This window comes from Syngnathoides biaculeatus, chromosome 12, assembly GCF_019802595.1.
Source record: "Syngnathoides biaculeatus isolate LvHL_M chromosome 12, ASM1980259v1, whole genome shotgun sequence".
In the NCBI taxonomy this organism is placed as follows: Eukaryota; Metazoa; Chordata; class Actinopteri; order Syngnathiformes; family Syngnathidae; genus Syngnathoides; species Syngnathoides biaculeatus.
The window spans coordinates 11,590,507-11,609,500 of record NC_084651.1 but is presented as its reverse complement, the minus strand read 5'-3'; the positions used below and the strand labels follow the sequence as shown (position 1 = coordinate 11,609,500).

General features: G+C 40.8%; 1 protein-coding gene and 1 long non-coding RNA gene across 2 annotated transcripts; one reads left to right on the top strand and one right to left on the bottom strand.

Moving 5' to 3' along the window:
- Positions 1 to 9,330: 9,330 nt before the first annotated feature.
- LOC133509758 (filensin) lies at positions 9,331 to 17,704 on the top strand. Its single transcript, XM_061837093.1, has 8 exons — positions 9,331 to 9,789; positions 11,251 to 11,311; positions 11,975 to 12,070; positions 12,724 to 12,816; positions 14,109 to 14,222; positions 15,269 to 15,489; positions 16,229 to 16,320; positions 16,428 to 17,704. The coding sequence occupies exons 1-8, from the start codon at positions 9,422 to 9,424 to the stop codon at positions 17,405 to 17,407; spliced, it is 2,025 nt and encodes a 674-aa protein (XP_061693077.1). The 5' UTR covers positions 9,331 to 9,421; the 3' UTR covers positions 17,408 to 17,704.
- Positions 11,622 to 13,960, bottom strand: LOC133509759 (uncharacterized). Its single transcript, XR_009797441.1, has 3 exons — positions 13,751 to 13,960; positions 12,845 to 12,946; positions 11,622 to 11,989 (listed from the first exon to the last, which is right to left on the bottom strand). It is a non-coding gene; the product is annotated as an uncharacterized LOC133509759 (long non-coding RNA).
- Positions 17,705 to 18,994: the final 1,290 nt, after the last annotated feature.

The window sequence follows — 18,994 nt, the reverse complement described above, 5'->3', positions numbered from 1 at the left end:
AAAGGACCTTCGTAATATCAGGAGGGGGGAAAATAGCTCTGGAGTGGTTCAGTGATCAATTCCTATTCTCTGTCCTTTTCCCAATGAACCTGGCGACCAGTCCAAAGTGACATCTGCGTCTCAACCTAATTCGTTTGGGATAGACTCCAGTTGTGCTGAAACTCCCGGGCAGGAAAAGCACTTAGAAAATTGATGGAAGATTGTGAAAAGGCAATTCCTTCCCAATTTGCAATTTTTCTTGTAACACAATACTTCTTCAAAAATGTCTCTTTCTTTAGAATTTCTACGAGAATTTGGCTCCACGTCTTTCTTTTCCATCCATCCATTCATCCATTTTCTGAGCCGCTTATCCTCGTGAGAGTCGTGGGAGTGCTGTAGCCCATCCCAGCTGTCATCGGCCAGGAGGCGGAGTACACCCTGATTTGGTTGCCAGCCAATGTTACCCAGGACGCGCAGATACTGTGACTCTGATGCTCATGCACCCGGGATGAGTTATATAAAACAAATGTAGCTTTTATGCAGTTTCTGGTTACCCCAAATTTATCGGAGCGGGTGCAACTTTTTCCTTCCCTTGACAGGAAGTGTATATTCTATAACAGTAAGCACAATTGCATGAAACTATATTCTGCGGCTGCAGTGCTCTTCCAAAATTTCCATGGTGAAAAATCCACCAAAGCTACCTGAAGAACAGAAATGAGGCCAGTCTCTCCAATTTGTTTACCTGTTGTCGAATGTGCCACGACAATTTTAGTAGATCAACGTCCCCACCAACAGAGCACACAGTCTGCTACAGTAAACACTTTAAACTCAGGTTTGTTTTCAGTAACATCAGCCCCTAAGTCTCAGCAAGAAACTGTGTTCACAACCTGTCTGGAGTAAGCATCAACATTTATTCCGACTCTCATCTGTGCCATAGTGAACCATGACGAGTGAAGCCACGTAACGTATTGTGTTTTCTCCTTCACTGATCCATGAAGGACACTTAAATCTCCCCCGGTGTTCACCGGCTAGCGTTTTGGTCACCTGGTTGCTGTTGTCACTTGAGTGCATCAAGTAGAACCAACTGCTCAAAGATGTGACATCACGTGAAAAGAAAAAAAAAATCACTCAACGCGACACAATTTAGTCACATTGATCCTTTAAATATTGACCATTGCTTTTTAACACTATCAATATGTATGCCGTGGTGAAAGCGTTATATTGTATAACCCTTGTGCTATTGCACTTGCAATTAATAGCTCTCTGCATCCCAACAGAAAATGGAGCAGTAAATAAGCAGGTTTGTGAAATATTAATGCTTCATGGAGGGGGAAAAAAATCATGAAGATATAAAGATGTATTCAGACCATATTGATTTTATTACCTTACATAATACTGTATATACATTGGAAATAATGTTACACGTTACAAGAAAAACAGATCTATACGTTTTCTCGTAAAAAGCTACAACATCTCTCTTTTTGCTAAACAAAAAATAATATGAGATAAATAAATTTTCGGAAATGTATACTTGTTAGGGTGATTGTTTTGACTTTTAAACCTGTGCAAAAGAGACTATTTCTCATAATATTGCAATTTTATTCTTTTGACATGACATCATTTTTGTCCTTTGTCAACTTTCTTTGCGCAATTTTTTTCATTTTAATTTCCTCCTTGCAATTTAATTTTTTTCCATTTAATTATATTCATATGTTTAAATGTGCATGTTTTAAAGTGCATCATTATATGAGAGGCACAATTCAACTGACTAGTCAGTGAATCAGTGCCACTTGGGATGCATTTTAAGTGTTCGCCACACAACTTTGCATCTCGCAGATGGCATAACTTATACGTACTACATATTGCGATGGCTCGCCACCATTTTCTTAAGGGACATAATCAGAGCCTCAAGTATCCGGCTATTTACACTCAATCAGCATTAAATTATGTGTCACTTACGCTGTGAGAGGGGCTGTTTTATTCAGAATGCTCAAAAGCATCATCAAGTTAATTGTGAGGGGAGTGAATGTTTGGATTGGAAAGCCAACATCTTTGTGGTCATCCATCCTGAACAGCAAATAAACAAAGGACAGACAGCAGCTCTGATGACTTCTCTCGATCAATTCTTTATTTTGATAGAAAGCTTGTACCACTCTCTTTTATCTGTGCTTTGACAATCACTTCAATTGCTTTGAGAAGACTTTTTACAGCTACTATCCGCCGGACTGATTAGGTCATAGAAACCAGACTATCGTAATTTCCGGCCTACAGAGCGCACCTGATTATAAGCCTCACCCAGTACATTTGTAAAGGAAATACCATTTGGTACATACGTAAGCCGCACTTGTGCTCACATTGAAACCCACATTAAAACGCAAGATATTGACAAAGAAAGACGGTACACAGAAAGAGTGTTCCAAGTTTTGATACCTTAGCTTGGTTTAACATAGTAACAACACAGTAGCACAGATAGGGCTGGTTAAAAAAAAAAAAAAAACATACCAGTTAAAAAAAAAACAAAAAAAAACAGCTGCAGCAACACAGTGGGACAGCACTAACAGAGCTGGTTAAAAAAAAAAAAAAAACTAAATCACCGCAACACGGCAGTGACACAGCAGCAACACGCTAACACGGCGCTAAAAGGGCCAGTTAAACAAAAACATATTGCTAAAAATCGCTGAGACACGGCAGTAACACAGCAGCAACACACTAGTACAGCGCTAATGTTAGCGCAGCACGAACAGGCCCGGTAAAAAAAAAAAAAACATACTGGTAAAAGTCACTTCTTTGCCACATATATTCCACTGGTCTCACTCTTACATTTTCCGTTCGAGTGCCCCCTTGCGGCCATTGGGAAAAAAAAACAAATTAACCGCATCACTGCATAAACTGCAGGGTTGAAAGCGTGTGGAAAAAAATTGCAGTTTATAGGCCAGAGATTACAGTGTATACTATTTACAGGACATGTTGACAATTCACTCTCTTACTAGCCACTCTGCAATGTACAGCACTTTCACCTGCTCATTTATGCACATTTATATTCAGCCAAATGCTTTGCTACATGCATCCATGGGCATGGTCAAGATATAGACGGTGCAGTTAGAGAATTCGTACAATGGGAAAGAAAATAACGTAAACATTTCAGGAACCGGTGATTCATTGAGAGAGTCCAGCTTTTTAGACACACACAAAAAATGTCGCATAGATGGCAGAGGAAAGTTCCCAGAGAGGTTGGAACAGATGTAACTAAAGTAACCACTTTTTAAAAACAAAGCGAAAGTCAAAGTGCATTTTTAAAAATCTGACCTTAAAGAAGTAGTGGGACCATAGGACTGGGTGTCTTTTCTATTACTTATTGAAAGGAAACGGAAAATTGCACAGCCTTATAAAACAAGGAATTAATGTAAAATTGTGGGAAAAAAAGCAATTATGCTCTATATTCAATGATAAATTCCATCTAGCACATTTCAAAATCTCCACTAGTCCACGATGGTGTTTGCCTCAATCACACTAAAGACTTTAGGGTAGACTCCAGTTTTCTTGCAACCCTGAATGGTATAAGAGGCTTAGAATTTTAATGGAGGATTGGAAAAATAGTTCACATGGCTGCTTTTCATGCAGCTGCCACATTATTGTCTGATTCAGAAACAGCCACAAAGTAGGAACAAATTCAGGGATTAGACCATTTTAGATATGCTCCAGCATCCTCTATACTTCGAACAGGTTAAATTATCAAGAATATGGATACGAAATTGGGAAAACACCATTGTAATTGTTAGTTAACCTTCCTGCAGCTGGCATAGGATCATTTCACAATAAATGTGCTGTTTTCTGAGTGACTGGTCCATGGAATGGAATACATAGATTTTTGGGATATGCCCCAGGCCCCCAAAATTGTGAAAACACTACTGTTAAATCTGTTGTTTATTCTGACATTCATGCAGCCTCTGTGGGTTCAATTCCAACTCAGTGCATCCGTCAAAACCACCCTGTGATTAACTTGTGACAAGTCAACAATGTTTTTGGCCTTCCAACTTGGTTTGGGAAAGACTGTAGTCCTCCTCCAAGCCTCAACAGGATAAATGGTCTAAAAAAATGAATGGAAAATTAAAGATTTCCATTGATAACACAGTGGTTCACATACTTTTGGTGTGGTAGTGTACTTGTAGTTATACCATACCAATAAGAATCTCCATTAACATAAAGTCAAATTAGAAGTTTTTCTAAAGTATAAACAAAGTCAAAGTAACGAAAAAGAATTAAAGAAGCCTAATCTTCCAACAGAACTGCATGAGAAAGAGTATAGTACACCCAAGAGCCAAAACACTAAAGATGAGACAACTGCGTCCACATATTCCAATTAAATTTTACCAGATGCTAAACAACAGGGGCTACTTGCGCCACCTCACTAGCCTCTGTCACGACCACCCAGAAGGCCTGAGCAACAAGATAAACAGCAGACTTTCATTTCCATCCCGAGGAGCATCCTGCTAATCCAACTTGTACGTGAGATTTATGGCCCCTCGTAACTAAATAATACAGATGGATTCAAAGGCACAGATGGATATTGTGGAAAATATGCACAAGACAAATATTGGAAGGCTCCTGCGGGACGATGGAGCTAGTTTATTGGTTGCAATGTTGGAGGCTAATACGCAGCATTGAAAGCGGATTAAAGAAATATACACCTGTTTTTGAAGCAAAAGAGGTTGTTTGGTAGCTTGTAAACTGTAATAAATGGGATGGGATTGGAAATGTCCACAGTTCTTCTATCGATCGTCGCTTCCATTGATTGATTTGAGCCTCTAAGATTTGGATTTGTCTTACTGATTGAGGACAAACCCAGCCCAAGTTGCTACTTGTTTTCTAATTATCACAAGTTTGCAATGTTGCAACACAAGACTTGTCGTTACATAAAATACAAATTATTAATCATATTTTTTTTTTTAATTCTATAACTCTGGTCTAGTTGTGGAGTGACTTTTGAAAAGTTCTTTCTTTCAATTTCAACCACAGCAACTACAGGCAGCAAACCTAATCTGCCGAAATTGTTTGTGCACCAGATGTGTTGCTCCCCCTTCGTGAAATCCATTCAGCCTTCACGCAGACAAACCTGCCTACAGATAATAAATTGTGCTTTGCAACATAAAGTTCTTGGTATGATAGACCAAATAATTCAGAGTAATCATTGATTTGAAAAATCACGCCAGTGAGTTGCATCCACCTAAAGTTTAAACTGACGACAGTAATTTCCGGCCTACAGGATGTACCTGATTATAAGCCTCACTCAGTACATTTGTAAAGGAAATACCATTTGGTACGTACATAACCCGCACTTGTGTAAAAGCCGCAAGTGCTCTCATTGAAACCCACATTGAAACACGAGATATTGACAAAGAAAGACGGTACACAGAAAGAGTTTTCAAAGTTTTAATACCTTAGCTTAACTTAACATAGCAACAACATGGTAGCACGAACAGGGCTGTTATAAAAAAAAAAAAAACATTCCAGTTAAAAAAAAAACAGCGGTAGGTAGCACAGCACTGACACGGCCGGTGAAAAAAAACATACCTATATCACTGAAACGCGGCAGTAACACAGCAGCAACACGCCAGCACATCGCTAACGATAGCGTGGCGCTAACAGGGCCGGTTAAAAAAAACACACCAGTAAAAGTCACTGAGACATGGCAGTAACACGCTAGCGCAGCGCTAACAGGGCCGGACCGGTAAAAGCCACATATATTCCACCGGTCTCACGCTTACCTTTTCCGCTCGAGTGCCCCCTTGCGGCCGTTAGAAAAAAATACACAAATTAGCCGATCACCACATAAGCCGCAGGGTTGAAAGGGTGTGAAAAAAGTCACGATTTATAGGCCTGAAATTACGGTAAATTGTTTCTCTCTGATTCCAATGCACTTTCTGAACATGGGGGTGGCATATGTTTTAAAGTGTGGTAGCTGCAAAAAGGTACTTAAAAAAAAAAAAACTTGGAAAGTGGCACACTCTGCAAGCATGAAAAATCGACCCATAGTCAACAAAACGTCGATGCAGCGTTTTCATACCACGCATCTTTGACCACAAAAAAGGGGTCTGCAAGTCTTTTCTTTCAATGAATACTCCCACTGCAAGTGTTATTTTCTTGTCCTTCTTTAACGGGATCATAAGTGTGTTCAATATCGTTCTCAATAGACTGTTGTTTCGCTGGTGTTACTTTTTCGAGTTGCTCGAAAGTGGTGTGTCCAACGAGCACTTTATCAGCAGATGAAAACACGAGAGGCTTGGTCACATTTATTTTGTGTTTTCTTTTTAAATACAGTATATTAAGAATATAGTAAGTAGACATATAGTAAGTATATTGATGTCCAATAAAGAGCACAATGGATCTAAGTGCGGGGATGAGGATTTTACGAGTATTTTCTGAATTTTGTGTTTTTTCATCTGAAAATGTCACTGCTTGTGAAATGTGTAGATCTGTTGAGAAAATTCGGGGATATGGCTTGACGCAGGGCGACGCTGTGATCAAGACCGGCCGCCAACATCTATCGGCAACGCTCGTCATGAAATTAGTCACAGGTGTCATAGCGGGAAACGGCATTGCTACGTTTGCATTAAATTAGGTGTTTAGAATAACGACAACATTCCGGATTCCGGCAGAATTTTGGCGGTATTTCATTGGTATTTTCACTCTGATGTTAACATTTCTTAGAGAAGCATTCTGTTTACTACGGCATAGATATAACTTATAGACATACGTACGCATATGTTATCGATCGGTCTGCATGTTTTCCAGTATGGTGAAAGTCTTGGAGCGAAAAGATCCAGATCGTGCTGGGGAAATTGATAAAAACCACTGGGTAAAAAAACTGTTTCACATGGGCATGGCTTGAAAAAAGTGTAACCGTGCAGATAGGAATGAAAACGGTATCAACGTCTAACTGAACACGTACAAAAAGTGGACGTTCCTGGCACAGTGCTGTGCACTTATCCAGGAGCATATCCAAACCAGGGAACACAAAGCTAAGTTGGACGTAAATTTCTCATTTCTCTCTCTCTCTCTCTCTCTCTCTCTCTCTCTATATATATATATATATATATATATATATATATAAACAAATCACTTGTGCACTTATTTCTCAAGTGTAACGTGTATGTGCAGTAGCCCATTGGATGTAAATTTCACTCAGTCTACACTTTTAAGTCTGAAGTTTGGCAAAATTATTTTGGTTGTTTGGACTCATATTTTATGTTTTCAAAATATTATGATTGCCTTGTATTTACACTGTTAGAAGTAACCAGAGGTTACCATTTAACAGTTTGTTTTATCACAAATTTTCGTGCCCAAAGGGGGGGTGCACCACCCACCCCAAGCCAGACATTTTCAGTGTTTTTCCAAATTGGTCATTCTCATCCCTGTAAGTAACCAGTAACTGTTGGTGAGTTGTTTTGGGAACTTTTTTTAGACACACACGCACATGCACACACGCACATGCACACAAAAAAAAGAATAAGATACTGGTTAGTTTTGTCTGGATCATCCTGTCATTCTCAATTACAGGGAAAAAAAAAAAGCAATTGACCTACCAGATGGATGTTGGCGCATCCCTTGAATGTCACTGCACACTTGATGTGGCAGTTTCAGAGTGGAATGACAAAAAAGATCAGCACTTGCACTGGGCTAATAAATGGTAAAGTATTGGCATGCTTACTAAACATGCATCCAGAGACCCATAGAAGTGAGAAATGTGGTGCATTTTTTTTTTTTTTTTGAGAACCTGTTCAGCAACTGCATTGAACATCATGACTAATGTGGGAGATGTTGACTTGAGCTCAATGCCAAACAGCTGTAACACTTTGTGAACTCAAATAATGTGGTGTGCCAACATCTCACTTGTGAAAGTTCTCCAATTAAATCTTGGCTTTGGATTTAGTTTCTCTGACTCCACAAATGATGCACAAGAGCATGGAATTGCCCAAAGTATCAGCTCCTTAGTTCCAATGAAAGGATGACATGGACTATTCCATGCAATTTGAGGACGGCCCCTTCCAATCCTAACATTACTCTTTATTAGTCCACAAAACCTGAGATTGGCTGGCAACCAGTTCAGGATGTATTCCCAGCCCAAAGATACCTGGGATAGGCTCTTTTTGAAAATATTTGTTCAAAACATTGTGATATGCTTCCCATTTCAAAACTAGTTATTCAAAAATTTGCTATGTATATAATTACATGCTGTAAGGCGATACACATTCATCTGGCTTCCCAGTGATAACTGCCACCCGAGTGAAGTCAGAACTATTAAGTGGCCTGAGACAAATATAAGTTTGACATCTCTGACCTGCATCATACTAAACCATATGGATTAAGAATGGGATGTTACTTATATTCATATACGAGTCAAGTAACGTGAGCAAACACAATATGTATCTCTGACACTAAATGTTTGTAGAGAAGAACTGAATGAAATGTTAGCTCGCTGTAGTGATGTACAGCCTACGTGGGAACTTTTCATTTCCTGATTTTGCCAGTGACAAATGTGTAACTCTCACAGAAGCCTGTGATTTCTCGTTGCTTATGGATTTACTGGGGATTTAGTATGTATAATTAAAAACATAGCACTAATATTGTCATGATTCAGATTTTTCATTATGGTTTAGAGTAATACGTTCCCACATTAGGTAAACCACAGGATGTGTAACTCCTTTGTAAATACAGTGCAGTTTAGCAACTGGCTACATGAAATGTGTACTTCTGGCAATATACCAAACTTGTAGGCTCACTGGAAATAGCATTATGCAAATGTTAATCTCAGTAAAATACACACCAAACTGATTTTTCGGCCATACCATCACAATGCTAGAAACTAAACTTTCAAAGAAATTCAAGGTCATTCATGCCATCGTGTCGACAGAACTGTAATAAAAGAAACATTCTGTCATAAAAAAATACAAAAAAGTTATCATAACCGCTTTTACTGTATATAAGGTTGTTCGGCACAAACTGGCGTCCAAATAAACTGTCATGCACGAAACCTCCCTTCTGTCCTGCAATCGGGCTTCAGTCCAAACTCCTGCATCATCCATGGCTCTACAAAGCAGCTGACGAAGAAGCACAATAATTGTGTGCAACCACCCAGTGCTTTCGCGCAGCGGTTAATTGTGTGTGTTTTTGAGGTTCTGCTTTGTCATCACCAGCGTGGCTTTTCGAATCTCTCCAACAAAGACAACAATCAACTCTGGAAGGCCCCAGGCCCACAACATTTTGGGCTCATCGTCATGGGGGAGGTGCCGGCAGCTATTTCGCCGGCGACAAGTGCTGTGCGGTGTTTAGTCTAGCATGAGACAGCCAAGGGTGAGCACCCCAGTTTTCACACAATAAAGGAGCTGAAGAGCACAAGTACTCTGAGGGATACCACCTGCCTAAGGGAGAGAAAGATACCAGCATGTTCAAGACCAGCTACCTGCGCAAGGAGGTGCGCAAGGAAAAGTACGAGCGTTCGGATGTCTTTCACGAAGAACCCGAGGACTCGGCGAGCATCTCGGCCATCCAGGGCTGGGAGAACCTCCAGGAGCTCAACAGCCGCTTCGCCCGCTACATCAACCGGGCTCGGGTCCTGGAGCAGCGCAACGCCGTATTCCGCAAGCAGCTGGAGACGCTGCAGCGCATGGAAGAGGCCAGCGGCCTGGAGGAGACCTTCAAGGAACAGATTGAAGTCAACAAGCAGCGAATCCGAGAGCTGACATCCGACCACGGCAAGCTGGAGAGAGAGCTGAGGGATGCCTGCCGCATGTTGGATGAGTTCACCAGCAAGTAAGAGAACGGCCCGCGGCGCTGGTCTCTGCCAGTGTCCCCATTCGAGATAAAGTGAACCAAAATGTGCTTAGGATTGAAAGTGAGCGATAAAAAACACAGAGCCTCGAGGGAGAGGTGTTTGTACCCAATAATCTAACAGCAGCCAATTGAGTTTCCATTTCCACAAGTGATATCAGGTAAATTGAAAGAACACAAACTTCTCCCAAGGCTACCTACAATCCTAATTTCGATCAGCGCCAAACTGTGGACTGTTACACACACTCACCTATCTCCAGGATATCTCTGAATGATATCATCAGGCTTTGTGCGTTATTCACTCTCAAATTAAACAATGTTTTTTTATGCTTTTTCTCGGAATAGATACACAAAAGCATAAATTGCTTACGTTACGTGGGATAAGCAACCATATTTGTCAACTTAAATGTTGGTTTGAACACAGTTAATGATTAGGCCATTAGCCTACGAGTAAAACTAAGCAGATAAATAGGCTACACCAGTACCTTTTTATCCAAGTTTTATGTGCAATCTATTCTTGTCACCTCAGGAGAAATACTTGGGAGTTGATAAAAAGGGATTGAAGTTGCCACTTATCAGCATGAAGTTGAAGGAGATCCTAGTAGAACTAAATGAGTGAAATATTACCAGAAAAAAAAAAATCCCGCAGAAAACTAGAAACAGCATCTTGTTGGGATGTATGAAATAGTGAGAAGTGAATATCAGGACTGCATATCTGGTTCCAGCATTCCACTCATTGTGTGTTGGTAAATTTCAGACTGAACAGTGACATGGAAAAAAAGCTAGCCTTCAAAGACAGTGGAGCGTAAAAAAGATTGCGTGAAGTTACAATTGTAAAATACTGTCATTTTCCATTTCCTTTTGTTTGCCATGGTTTCAAAGAACTCATTTTTGTGAAACTCTGAAACCAAACAAAGCAATTTGTGCCTTTCTGAGAAGAAAACCTACCAGTAATGTGCGAGGAACACACTGGAGCTGAGTCAAAAGTTGCAGTGTTGCAAAACAGCCATGTTTCATTGGGCCACAATGAAGTGTTCCACTTGGTTCCACAGAACAAATGACAGTTGCCATTGCCGCAGTATCAAAATTTCGAGAAGAATACTGAGCGCTTTTTATTCAGTTGGTGAACAGTGATGGGCTTCACTGCATGTACTCCCCCCAGCCCCCCAGTGTTTTACCTAATTCACAGTTGTAAAAGAGTATAATTATTTTTGCTCCAAGCCACAAGTCACTGATAGAGCAAGTATTCATAAAAAAATTCCAAAGTGATGAAGGCTTCTTTTAAATCACCTAAAATTCATTTTGTCGGGTAACAGTCAATTATATCTCACAAGGCAATTTACTGCTTACTTTTACAACTGACTGAGCCTGGAAATGACGTGAAATCCTGCTTGAACTCATTATAGTTTTTTCCCCCCCTAAACTATAACTATTATTTTACAGATACAGAAATGAATGTGATTATCAAGAGCAACTACGGAGCACACTGGAACAGCTAAATAAGGTACTATGTTTGTTGTGACAAATATATACTGTATGAACATAATCGATTTAAAGTATGTTATATATATTATCCAAAATAATGTTTTTGAAACATCAAAAACTTTGAATTCTGCATTTAAATATAACTAATTAAGTTGGTATTTAATTATACATTAAATTAATGTACCCATCCACTTAATTAGACAGAATAAGGTATATAAAAAAACATGCCTCGTGAACATAAAATATAAAAATGTAAACCATTTTTTTTATTTTCGATGATGGAATGAAATCCTTAACATTTATAAAAATGTCATTAGCCTGCAGATTAAATCAAGTAAATATTATTGGTTACGTTATTAATTAACTTATACCATATTATCCATCCATCCATTTTCCTTGCCACTTACCCTCACAAGGGTCGCGGGGTGTGCTGGAGCCTATCCCAGCTGTCAACAGGCAGGATTCGGGGTACACCCTGAACTGGTTGCCAGCCAATCGCAGGGCACATAGAGACAAACAGCCACACTCGCAATCACACCTAGGGGCAATTTAGAGTGTCCAATTAATGTTAAAATTCAACCTCAGCCATGTTAATCCAGCTGTGGTGATGCTGCTTCCCATGAGTCTTCCTCTCAACTGTGTTGCCTTCCTCTGGTGTGATGTCCTTTTACCTTCCATGCAGGAGGCCGACACTGCCCTGTTGAAAAATTTGGAGTATCAGATCCAGTCACAGTTCCTGCAAGACGACATAAACTCTACCAGAGAGAGACACAGGAAGGTGAGTGACGCAAACTTAGGCTGCACAGTATCTTATGATCCAAAAGAGATATTCAGTAAAGCCCACATTTATTCAGACAACATTCAAATTAGGTGATAATGTGCACGCCTTGCCCTCCATGAACCATGACCATGGCTTTAGTGCTCCTTCCTTCTTAGTGACTTGCTACAACCCAAAACATATTAGCCAACTGCTATTGTGATGTAAAATACAACAGTAAACGCTCGTAGTGGCAATAAAAGTTACCAAAAAAAGGAAAATACTGTGCGTCCAAATGCCATTTTCATTTATCAGAATTGCTTAAATTGTTGACATCGTGCGCAACACATTTGTGTGAGCCATTTTCTTGCTTTATACTGTTGCCTGGCAGTACTTTGGATGGGGAGGTCATCTTTGATAATGTCATTACAGCGTACGAAAGCGCTGCGCTATCAGCATATTGTGTCAAGGAAATAATGGAACGTCACCTAAAATCACTATTGAGTTTTGAAGTATCGAAACGCATCTAATATTGAAGCTTAGGAATACATTTGTGTTTGACTTTAACAAGGTGTTTTGAGCCTCTATCCAGTGACAATTTGGAAAACAAATAAAACCCCAGAGAAAATGGTACAAACTCGACCATTTGTCTTTGTGTGATGTGTTGTTAACAGAACCTTGCAGAGATCCAGACCTACGTAAACATTTTGCAGCAAATCAATCAGACGCTTCCACTTGCTTCCACCGTGTCAGTTGGCATCACTGAGGTGAGGTCAATGACAAAATAACGTGTACCTGTGTGGCTGCATACACGTTCGTGCGCATGCGTGTGGAGCCCCCCTGGGGAATTCATGCCAAGTGCTGATGAGCTTTGTGTCCTTTCAGTCCAGTTGTTGCCTGTGTGTCCGAGTTGGCACATGTCAATTTCTCGTTAGTAGGATATAGAATCTCTTTTGTCAATCATGTTATTGTTGAATCAATTCTGCCATAGCTACAGAAATTGTCAAAACAACTTAATTTAAATTAAAGTTAAGATGACATTTAAAGTAAAATCAGTTTTAACATTGGCCTTGGTGAATTACTCCAACTTTTTATCTGGCAAGCGAGGAAGCTATTTGACTGTGCATGCTAGTAGCTAGGTGTCCATTTGGTTTTCCTTTTTAACTATCTCCTATTGATTGATTGATTGATCGATCGATCTTTCAGTCCATCAGTTTCTCTGTATACCTAGATAGGTAATTAGCTGATTCTAGCTTCTGTATCTGTAACTGGCTGTATTTTTCAAAGTATCACGAATTTTTCATCATTAAAATATTTGCTTATCTATCTATCAATGTATTAGGCCTGCTATCTAGCTAGCAATCAAGCTAACAAGCTATCAATGATAGATGCATTTTAATGTTTCTGCTAGGGAAAGGGAAAACTTTTATTGTTTATAAACTTTACACAATACATTGACAAGTAAACAACACTAGCTCTCAGAAAATATTGACATACTAAAATGCCTTACTGTTATCTATTTATGAATCTATAAAGATAATAAGGCATCCCGTGAGCTAGCTATCAACCAAGCGTGTACTTTATTAATTCAGTAAGGGGGAAAAAAATTAAAAATCAGACTATGGCTAGGTTTCCAATGATGTCCTCACCACCCTTCGACCATTTGGATAAATTAAAGAAAGAAAAAAATTCATGCTTCACCTATCACCTGTGTTCTCTGACATCTATGACGACCAAGATGGCGTAATTGGAAACGTTTCCATTGAGTCCAACTAGTCTACCTTGCTACCTCTCTCCACCCAGCAGCTAGCCAGTTGATGATTGCTAGCTACAAGCTAATGTTAACGGGTCTTTTTTTTGGGGGGGGGGTGAGGGCAAATTTCAAATTCCATGGGTCTTCAAATTGTTAAGTACTATAACTTGATGGGACAGGCCAAAAGTCACAACAACTTTAGCGGTACTATCTGCAACAAGTAATTGCCTTCATAAAACAACAGGAATCATGCACTGTTGTACTGCATGGCTGTTTTAAAAACGATGTTTTGTTGTCGGTGTGTAGGAGCAGGAGAAGTTGCTGGTGCAGAGCAGGCTGCCCGCCCTGCAGAAACAACTGGAGGAGTACAAGAGCGCCCTCTGCCAGCTGCAGGCCCAAAAACAACGTCTGCAGGCCGAGGTCGGTGTCGCAAGGTTACCATGGCAACTGGATTGGAATATAATTATTCTAACGATGAAATGGCAAACGCATTTATTTCGAATATATTGGTTGACCAAATAATGACATTTATTACATTTATTAATTTCAAATGTCTAAATATAGTAAGTATATATGGATTCTTTTGTTTCATGTCTTTCCCAAAAATCTTAGTTTTTTCAAATGTCCTTATGTATTAATTAAGACAGGCATCTACAAGTATTGATGTAAAAGTCTATTCACAATTCATTTTTTAAAAGATATTTATTTTTTAAAAGTATTTAATTGGCTCATTGTGGATTCAAAGCTATTCACTATTGGAGTGATTGTTTTTCTTTAAGTCATATGAAGTGCTAATAACTAACCATTTATATTTGTCCCCATTTTTGGAATATTTAAACACATCCATAGATCCATTTTATGATCCGCTTATCCTCACAAGGGTCACGGTGGTGCTGGAGCCTATCCCAGCTATCTTCGGGCCGGAGGCGCAGTACACCCTAAGCTGGTTGCCAGCTAATAAAATAATATAAAATAAAGACCGTTGAACTGGTCCAATCAGCAGCCATTTTGGTTTGCCCACTGATACAGGTACGCCACTAGATGTCAGCTTTAGCTCATTTTATTGCAGTGTACAATCCCTCACAATTATAGTCAAGCAAAAGTGATGTTTTCTTTCTTTTTTGATGAGCATAACGCTTCTGTCATTTGTTAAAACACTGTAGCAGATGAAAATTGAAATGCAGTAAAGATTTTACTGTGCAACAAATTAATAATAATTTACAGACTGTCTAACTAATAGTTAATTACCAATTAACTCATATTAGTTGAAAAAGTATAGCCTCTCCCCGTGTCATACTTTAACATGTGCTCAAATTTCTAAGAGTTATTCACGAGTGACACAATTCTCATGTGCAATATTGACGACTTGCAGGGAGGACTGTTAAATCTCCTCAAGGGCGTTTGTAATCCGGGAGAATAATTTCATCAGAGCATCTTGATTAAAAAGGCGTCTGTGTCTCTCACAGGCGGCGATGTTGGAGCAAGCCATCAGGAGCACCCAGGAGAGTTTTGACGACGAGATCCAGCTGTACAACGAGCAAATCGAATCGCTGCGCAAAGAAATCGAGGAAGCCGAGAGGGCCCTGGAGAGGTTCACCAGCGAGTGTCGCCACCTTGCCATGTACCAGACGTCCCTAGAGAACGAGCTGGACAGGTACAAGAGGATCATCGAGAATGAGGACAACAGGTGAGACTCGCACTGACGGACAGACCTCAAAGACTGAGGGATTGGTTTATAACCGAACCCCTGATCTGTAGTCACAAAAACAAGTTTTTAAATTCTGTCACACATTGGCTGAATAAAAAAGTATGGATCGTAGTTTCACTCACGGAGGCAGCACTTGGTCACCTAGCTGTTGAGTTACACTTAACAATTTGCGTGTCGGACGCATTGCCAAAACACAAACGCTCTCAAGATTTTTTACACAGTATCCTCATTCACCTCTTGAAGACGCAGCATCAGGAACAATTGGGGTCACATTATCTGGCATAAGAATACTTATAATAGTCTGGGGTGGGGACTGAAGAGTACTGAAAATGTAAAGAGAGACGGACACACAGTTATTGCTGACAAATTGTTCACTTCACGCAGGCAGAATGGGGGAAAAGGGCTAGAAAATCTCGGAGATCTTCTCTCATATCAAGGTTACTTTTGTAGCTGTCTGAAGTTAGGACGCATCAGAGATTTGTCCGCTCATCATATGACCGTTCGGGATCTTACAGTCACTCTTTTTCTCCTTTTGTTTTTGTACTCATTTTGAGATTTGATCTGTATACTTGAAATTGGGCTTGAAACCGTCTGAAAATGTTAACTCTGTGTCCAATTTAAGATTTTATTTACTTCTACTACTACATTGTCCAAATTTATGTCACTGATTTTAGCTTGAATGACCTTGTAAAAATTTTACCTTTGTCTTCTGTCACAGGTTGAGTTCGGCAATAATCGGCACACCAGTAACGCTCTTTACTACTAGTTTCCACTACACCCACCCCACCCCTGCCTCAAATAGGGGCAGAGGTAAGTACATCATCCGTAAATCCATAACTATACTCCCGGTACTGCAGAATGAAAAAAGTGTGAAAGTTCCTTTGCAAAAAATGTTTTTTGTTCTCTTGTGTTCCCAGATATCACTCTTGCCATCCAAGATATCACCAACATAAAACCTCGTCAGAAGATCATGGCCAAGAAAGTCCAGAAGAAGAAGGATTTCAACCCAAAAGACATGATTGACAACGGTCAGGAGGATCGAAGTGGAGTGTCCGCCAGGGGCGTGGCTCTAGACGACGAAGCGAAGGGGACGTCCACGGGAGACTTGCAGGACGACAACGTGAGGAGGACCGAGGAGAGGCCCGTGTTTTCCGGAGTGTCTCCACAAGACGTCCCTGACGGAGCGCAGATCAGCAAGGCATTCGACACACTTTGTAACATTGTCAGAGATCGAATGAAGAAGTACAAGAAGGCGGAGCCCATCGCCGACTTCTACACGAAAGGTCGTTACGTCCTCGTCACCGGCGAAGGAAGCTACCCTGATCCTTGCTTCTCCACTTCCACACCATCCACCGGACACATTGCTGTCACAATCAGTGATGAACCTGTTGAACCCAGCCTACCTTTACCTCAACCACCTCAGCCCATACCAGAGCCCAGTCCCGGAATTCCCACCCCTTCTTTGACTGGAGGAGAGGAAGATGACAAGAGCGGGAAAGGGAAGGACAAAGATGGTCAGGCCAAGGTTAAGAAGGAAGAACCTGACCCTCAACCAAAAGAACCAGACCCAGTCCAGCCTATGTCTGGTCCCAAAGACCCGACCCCAGTCGAAGATTCTCCCACTCCAAAGAAAACTAAGGAAGACAATGGGCCAAGCGGAACAACTCCTAAATCTACCCCCCGCACCGCCAGCACCAGTTCCAGTTCTAGCAGCAGCAGCACCAGCATCAGCACCAGTTCCAGCTCCAGTAGCTTCACCCCAGACGCCATGAGCTACGAAAAGGTGGTGCTGGAGTCCGTGGAGAAGTTTTCCAATGGGCGCAAGCTCAAAGGTTACGAAGAGACTTCAATGGTGGTGGAAACCACGATCGAGAAGTCCAGCAAGAAAAAACATTAGAACAAACCTCAACGAACAATCCCACATTGATGCTCTCATATTCCAGGTTCCTCCTTCAACCTGCAGTCTTGGGTTCTGTGTCCAGTGTTGCGACCAGACAGCCATGCTCATGCTTTAGTCCTTTACTGTCTGAAAACTTGGGACGCAAAAACGAACAAATCAAAAAAAGCTCTGTGCCACCTTTAAAAACGAATCAATAAATGAGAAGAAGTATTCAACGATGAAGATGTGCTACCCTTCTGTCTTCCAACTACAATTTCCCCCTCTTGAACTCATTTGTACAATTGGATGCCACTGCCTGCCCTCAGCACCATTTTGCTGTGTACTAATTTGCTTTGATAACTTTTAATAAAGACGACTCAAACATATTCTACCCTCTGCTGTGTTTGAGTCTGCTTTTCCTGAACCCAAATGTGAAGCTGGTGTATCCCAGCGCATTCGGCAGCTTGTTGTTTTTAGTAAACTGTCACTCATTGTCTAGCGGTTCACTCGCCTGACTTCGGTGTAGGCAGCGTGGTTCAGTTCTCAGTCAGTGACGATAGAGGTGAAATGTTCAGAGCGCCATGAGTCAGAACGTACAATTGTATTTCAAAAAGGCTGGCTTCAGTTGGACTTTAAATTGTGGCTACTGAGGCTAATCTACTGTTGGATATGATGGCGTTTCCTCCTACTAATGTGCACTGTTAACTCTGTTTCCTCTCGCTAAGGAGGCACACTTGGTCAACAGGATTATAGAGTGGTGCCGAGATGAAAATGTTTTTGCAGCCTGCGGGGGTGGGGGGGGGGGGGTGGAGTTGACAGCTGACCGCACACAACTCACAGCTACATTCTGCGGCATTTGCAGAATCAAGGGGGAAAGCCTGCAACCAAGCATGTGATTAGAAGACATTCGACTGCTGTCTTTGTTAATAGGCAACAAAGACAGGAGCATATTAGTGCGTATGCTGTTAGCTATGATAAAAACAAAGGCAGAAAGGCTAAGCTGTGAGAAGAACCATAAATGCAAGAATTTAATTGGAAATGACACTTATGCAGTATAGTCGGACAGTTTCGACAAAAGATTTGTAGTAACATGGTATGGTGTGACGCAGGATCCACAATGTATAAACGCATATTTGATGGAGAATGAAACGTTTTGCCATTGTTTCAAAAGGGTCTGACATACAGAATGTAAATTTTTTGACAACATTCTGTTACTTTTGGAGGCAAAATCCTTTCTTTTTTTTCTTTTTTTGTTCAAGAGCAGGCTCTTAAAAAAAATACAAATACCCACGGGCCTCAAATTCCAAACGGACTACATCAGGGGTGTTAAACTCATTTTTGTCGTGGGCAAGATTGTAGGTATGGTTTCCCTCAGAGGGCCGTTATGACTGTGAAACCATCCATCCATCCATCCATTTTCTTAGCTGCTTATCTTCACAAGGGTCGCAGGATTGCTGGAGCCTATCCGAGCGGTAAACGGGCAGGAGGTGGGGTACACCCTGAACTGGTTGCCAGCCAATCGCAGGGCACATAGAGACAGACAGCCCCATTCACAATCACAACTCTGGGCAGTTTAGAGAGTCCAATCAATGTTGCATGTTTTTT

Bases quoted from the DNA above. Each gene is read 5' to 3' on its own strand.
- LOC133509758 (XM_061837093.1), top strand. From the start codon at position 9,422: ATGTTCAAGACCAGCTACCTGCGCAAGGAGGTGCGCAAGGAAAAGTAC. The intron at 14,223-15,268 runs GTCGGTGTCGCA...TGTCTCTCACAG, and splicing joins AACAACGTCTGCAGGCCGAG to GCGGCGATGTTGGAGCAAGC. The intron at 15,490-16,228 runs GTGAGACTCGCA...CTTCTGTCACAG, and splicing joins ATCGAGAATGAGGACAACAG to GTTGAGTTCGGCAATAATCG.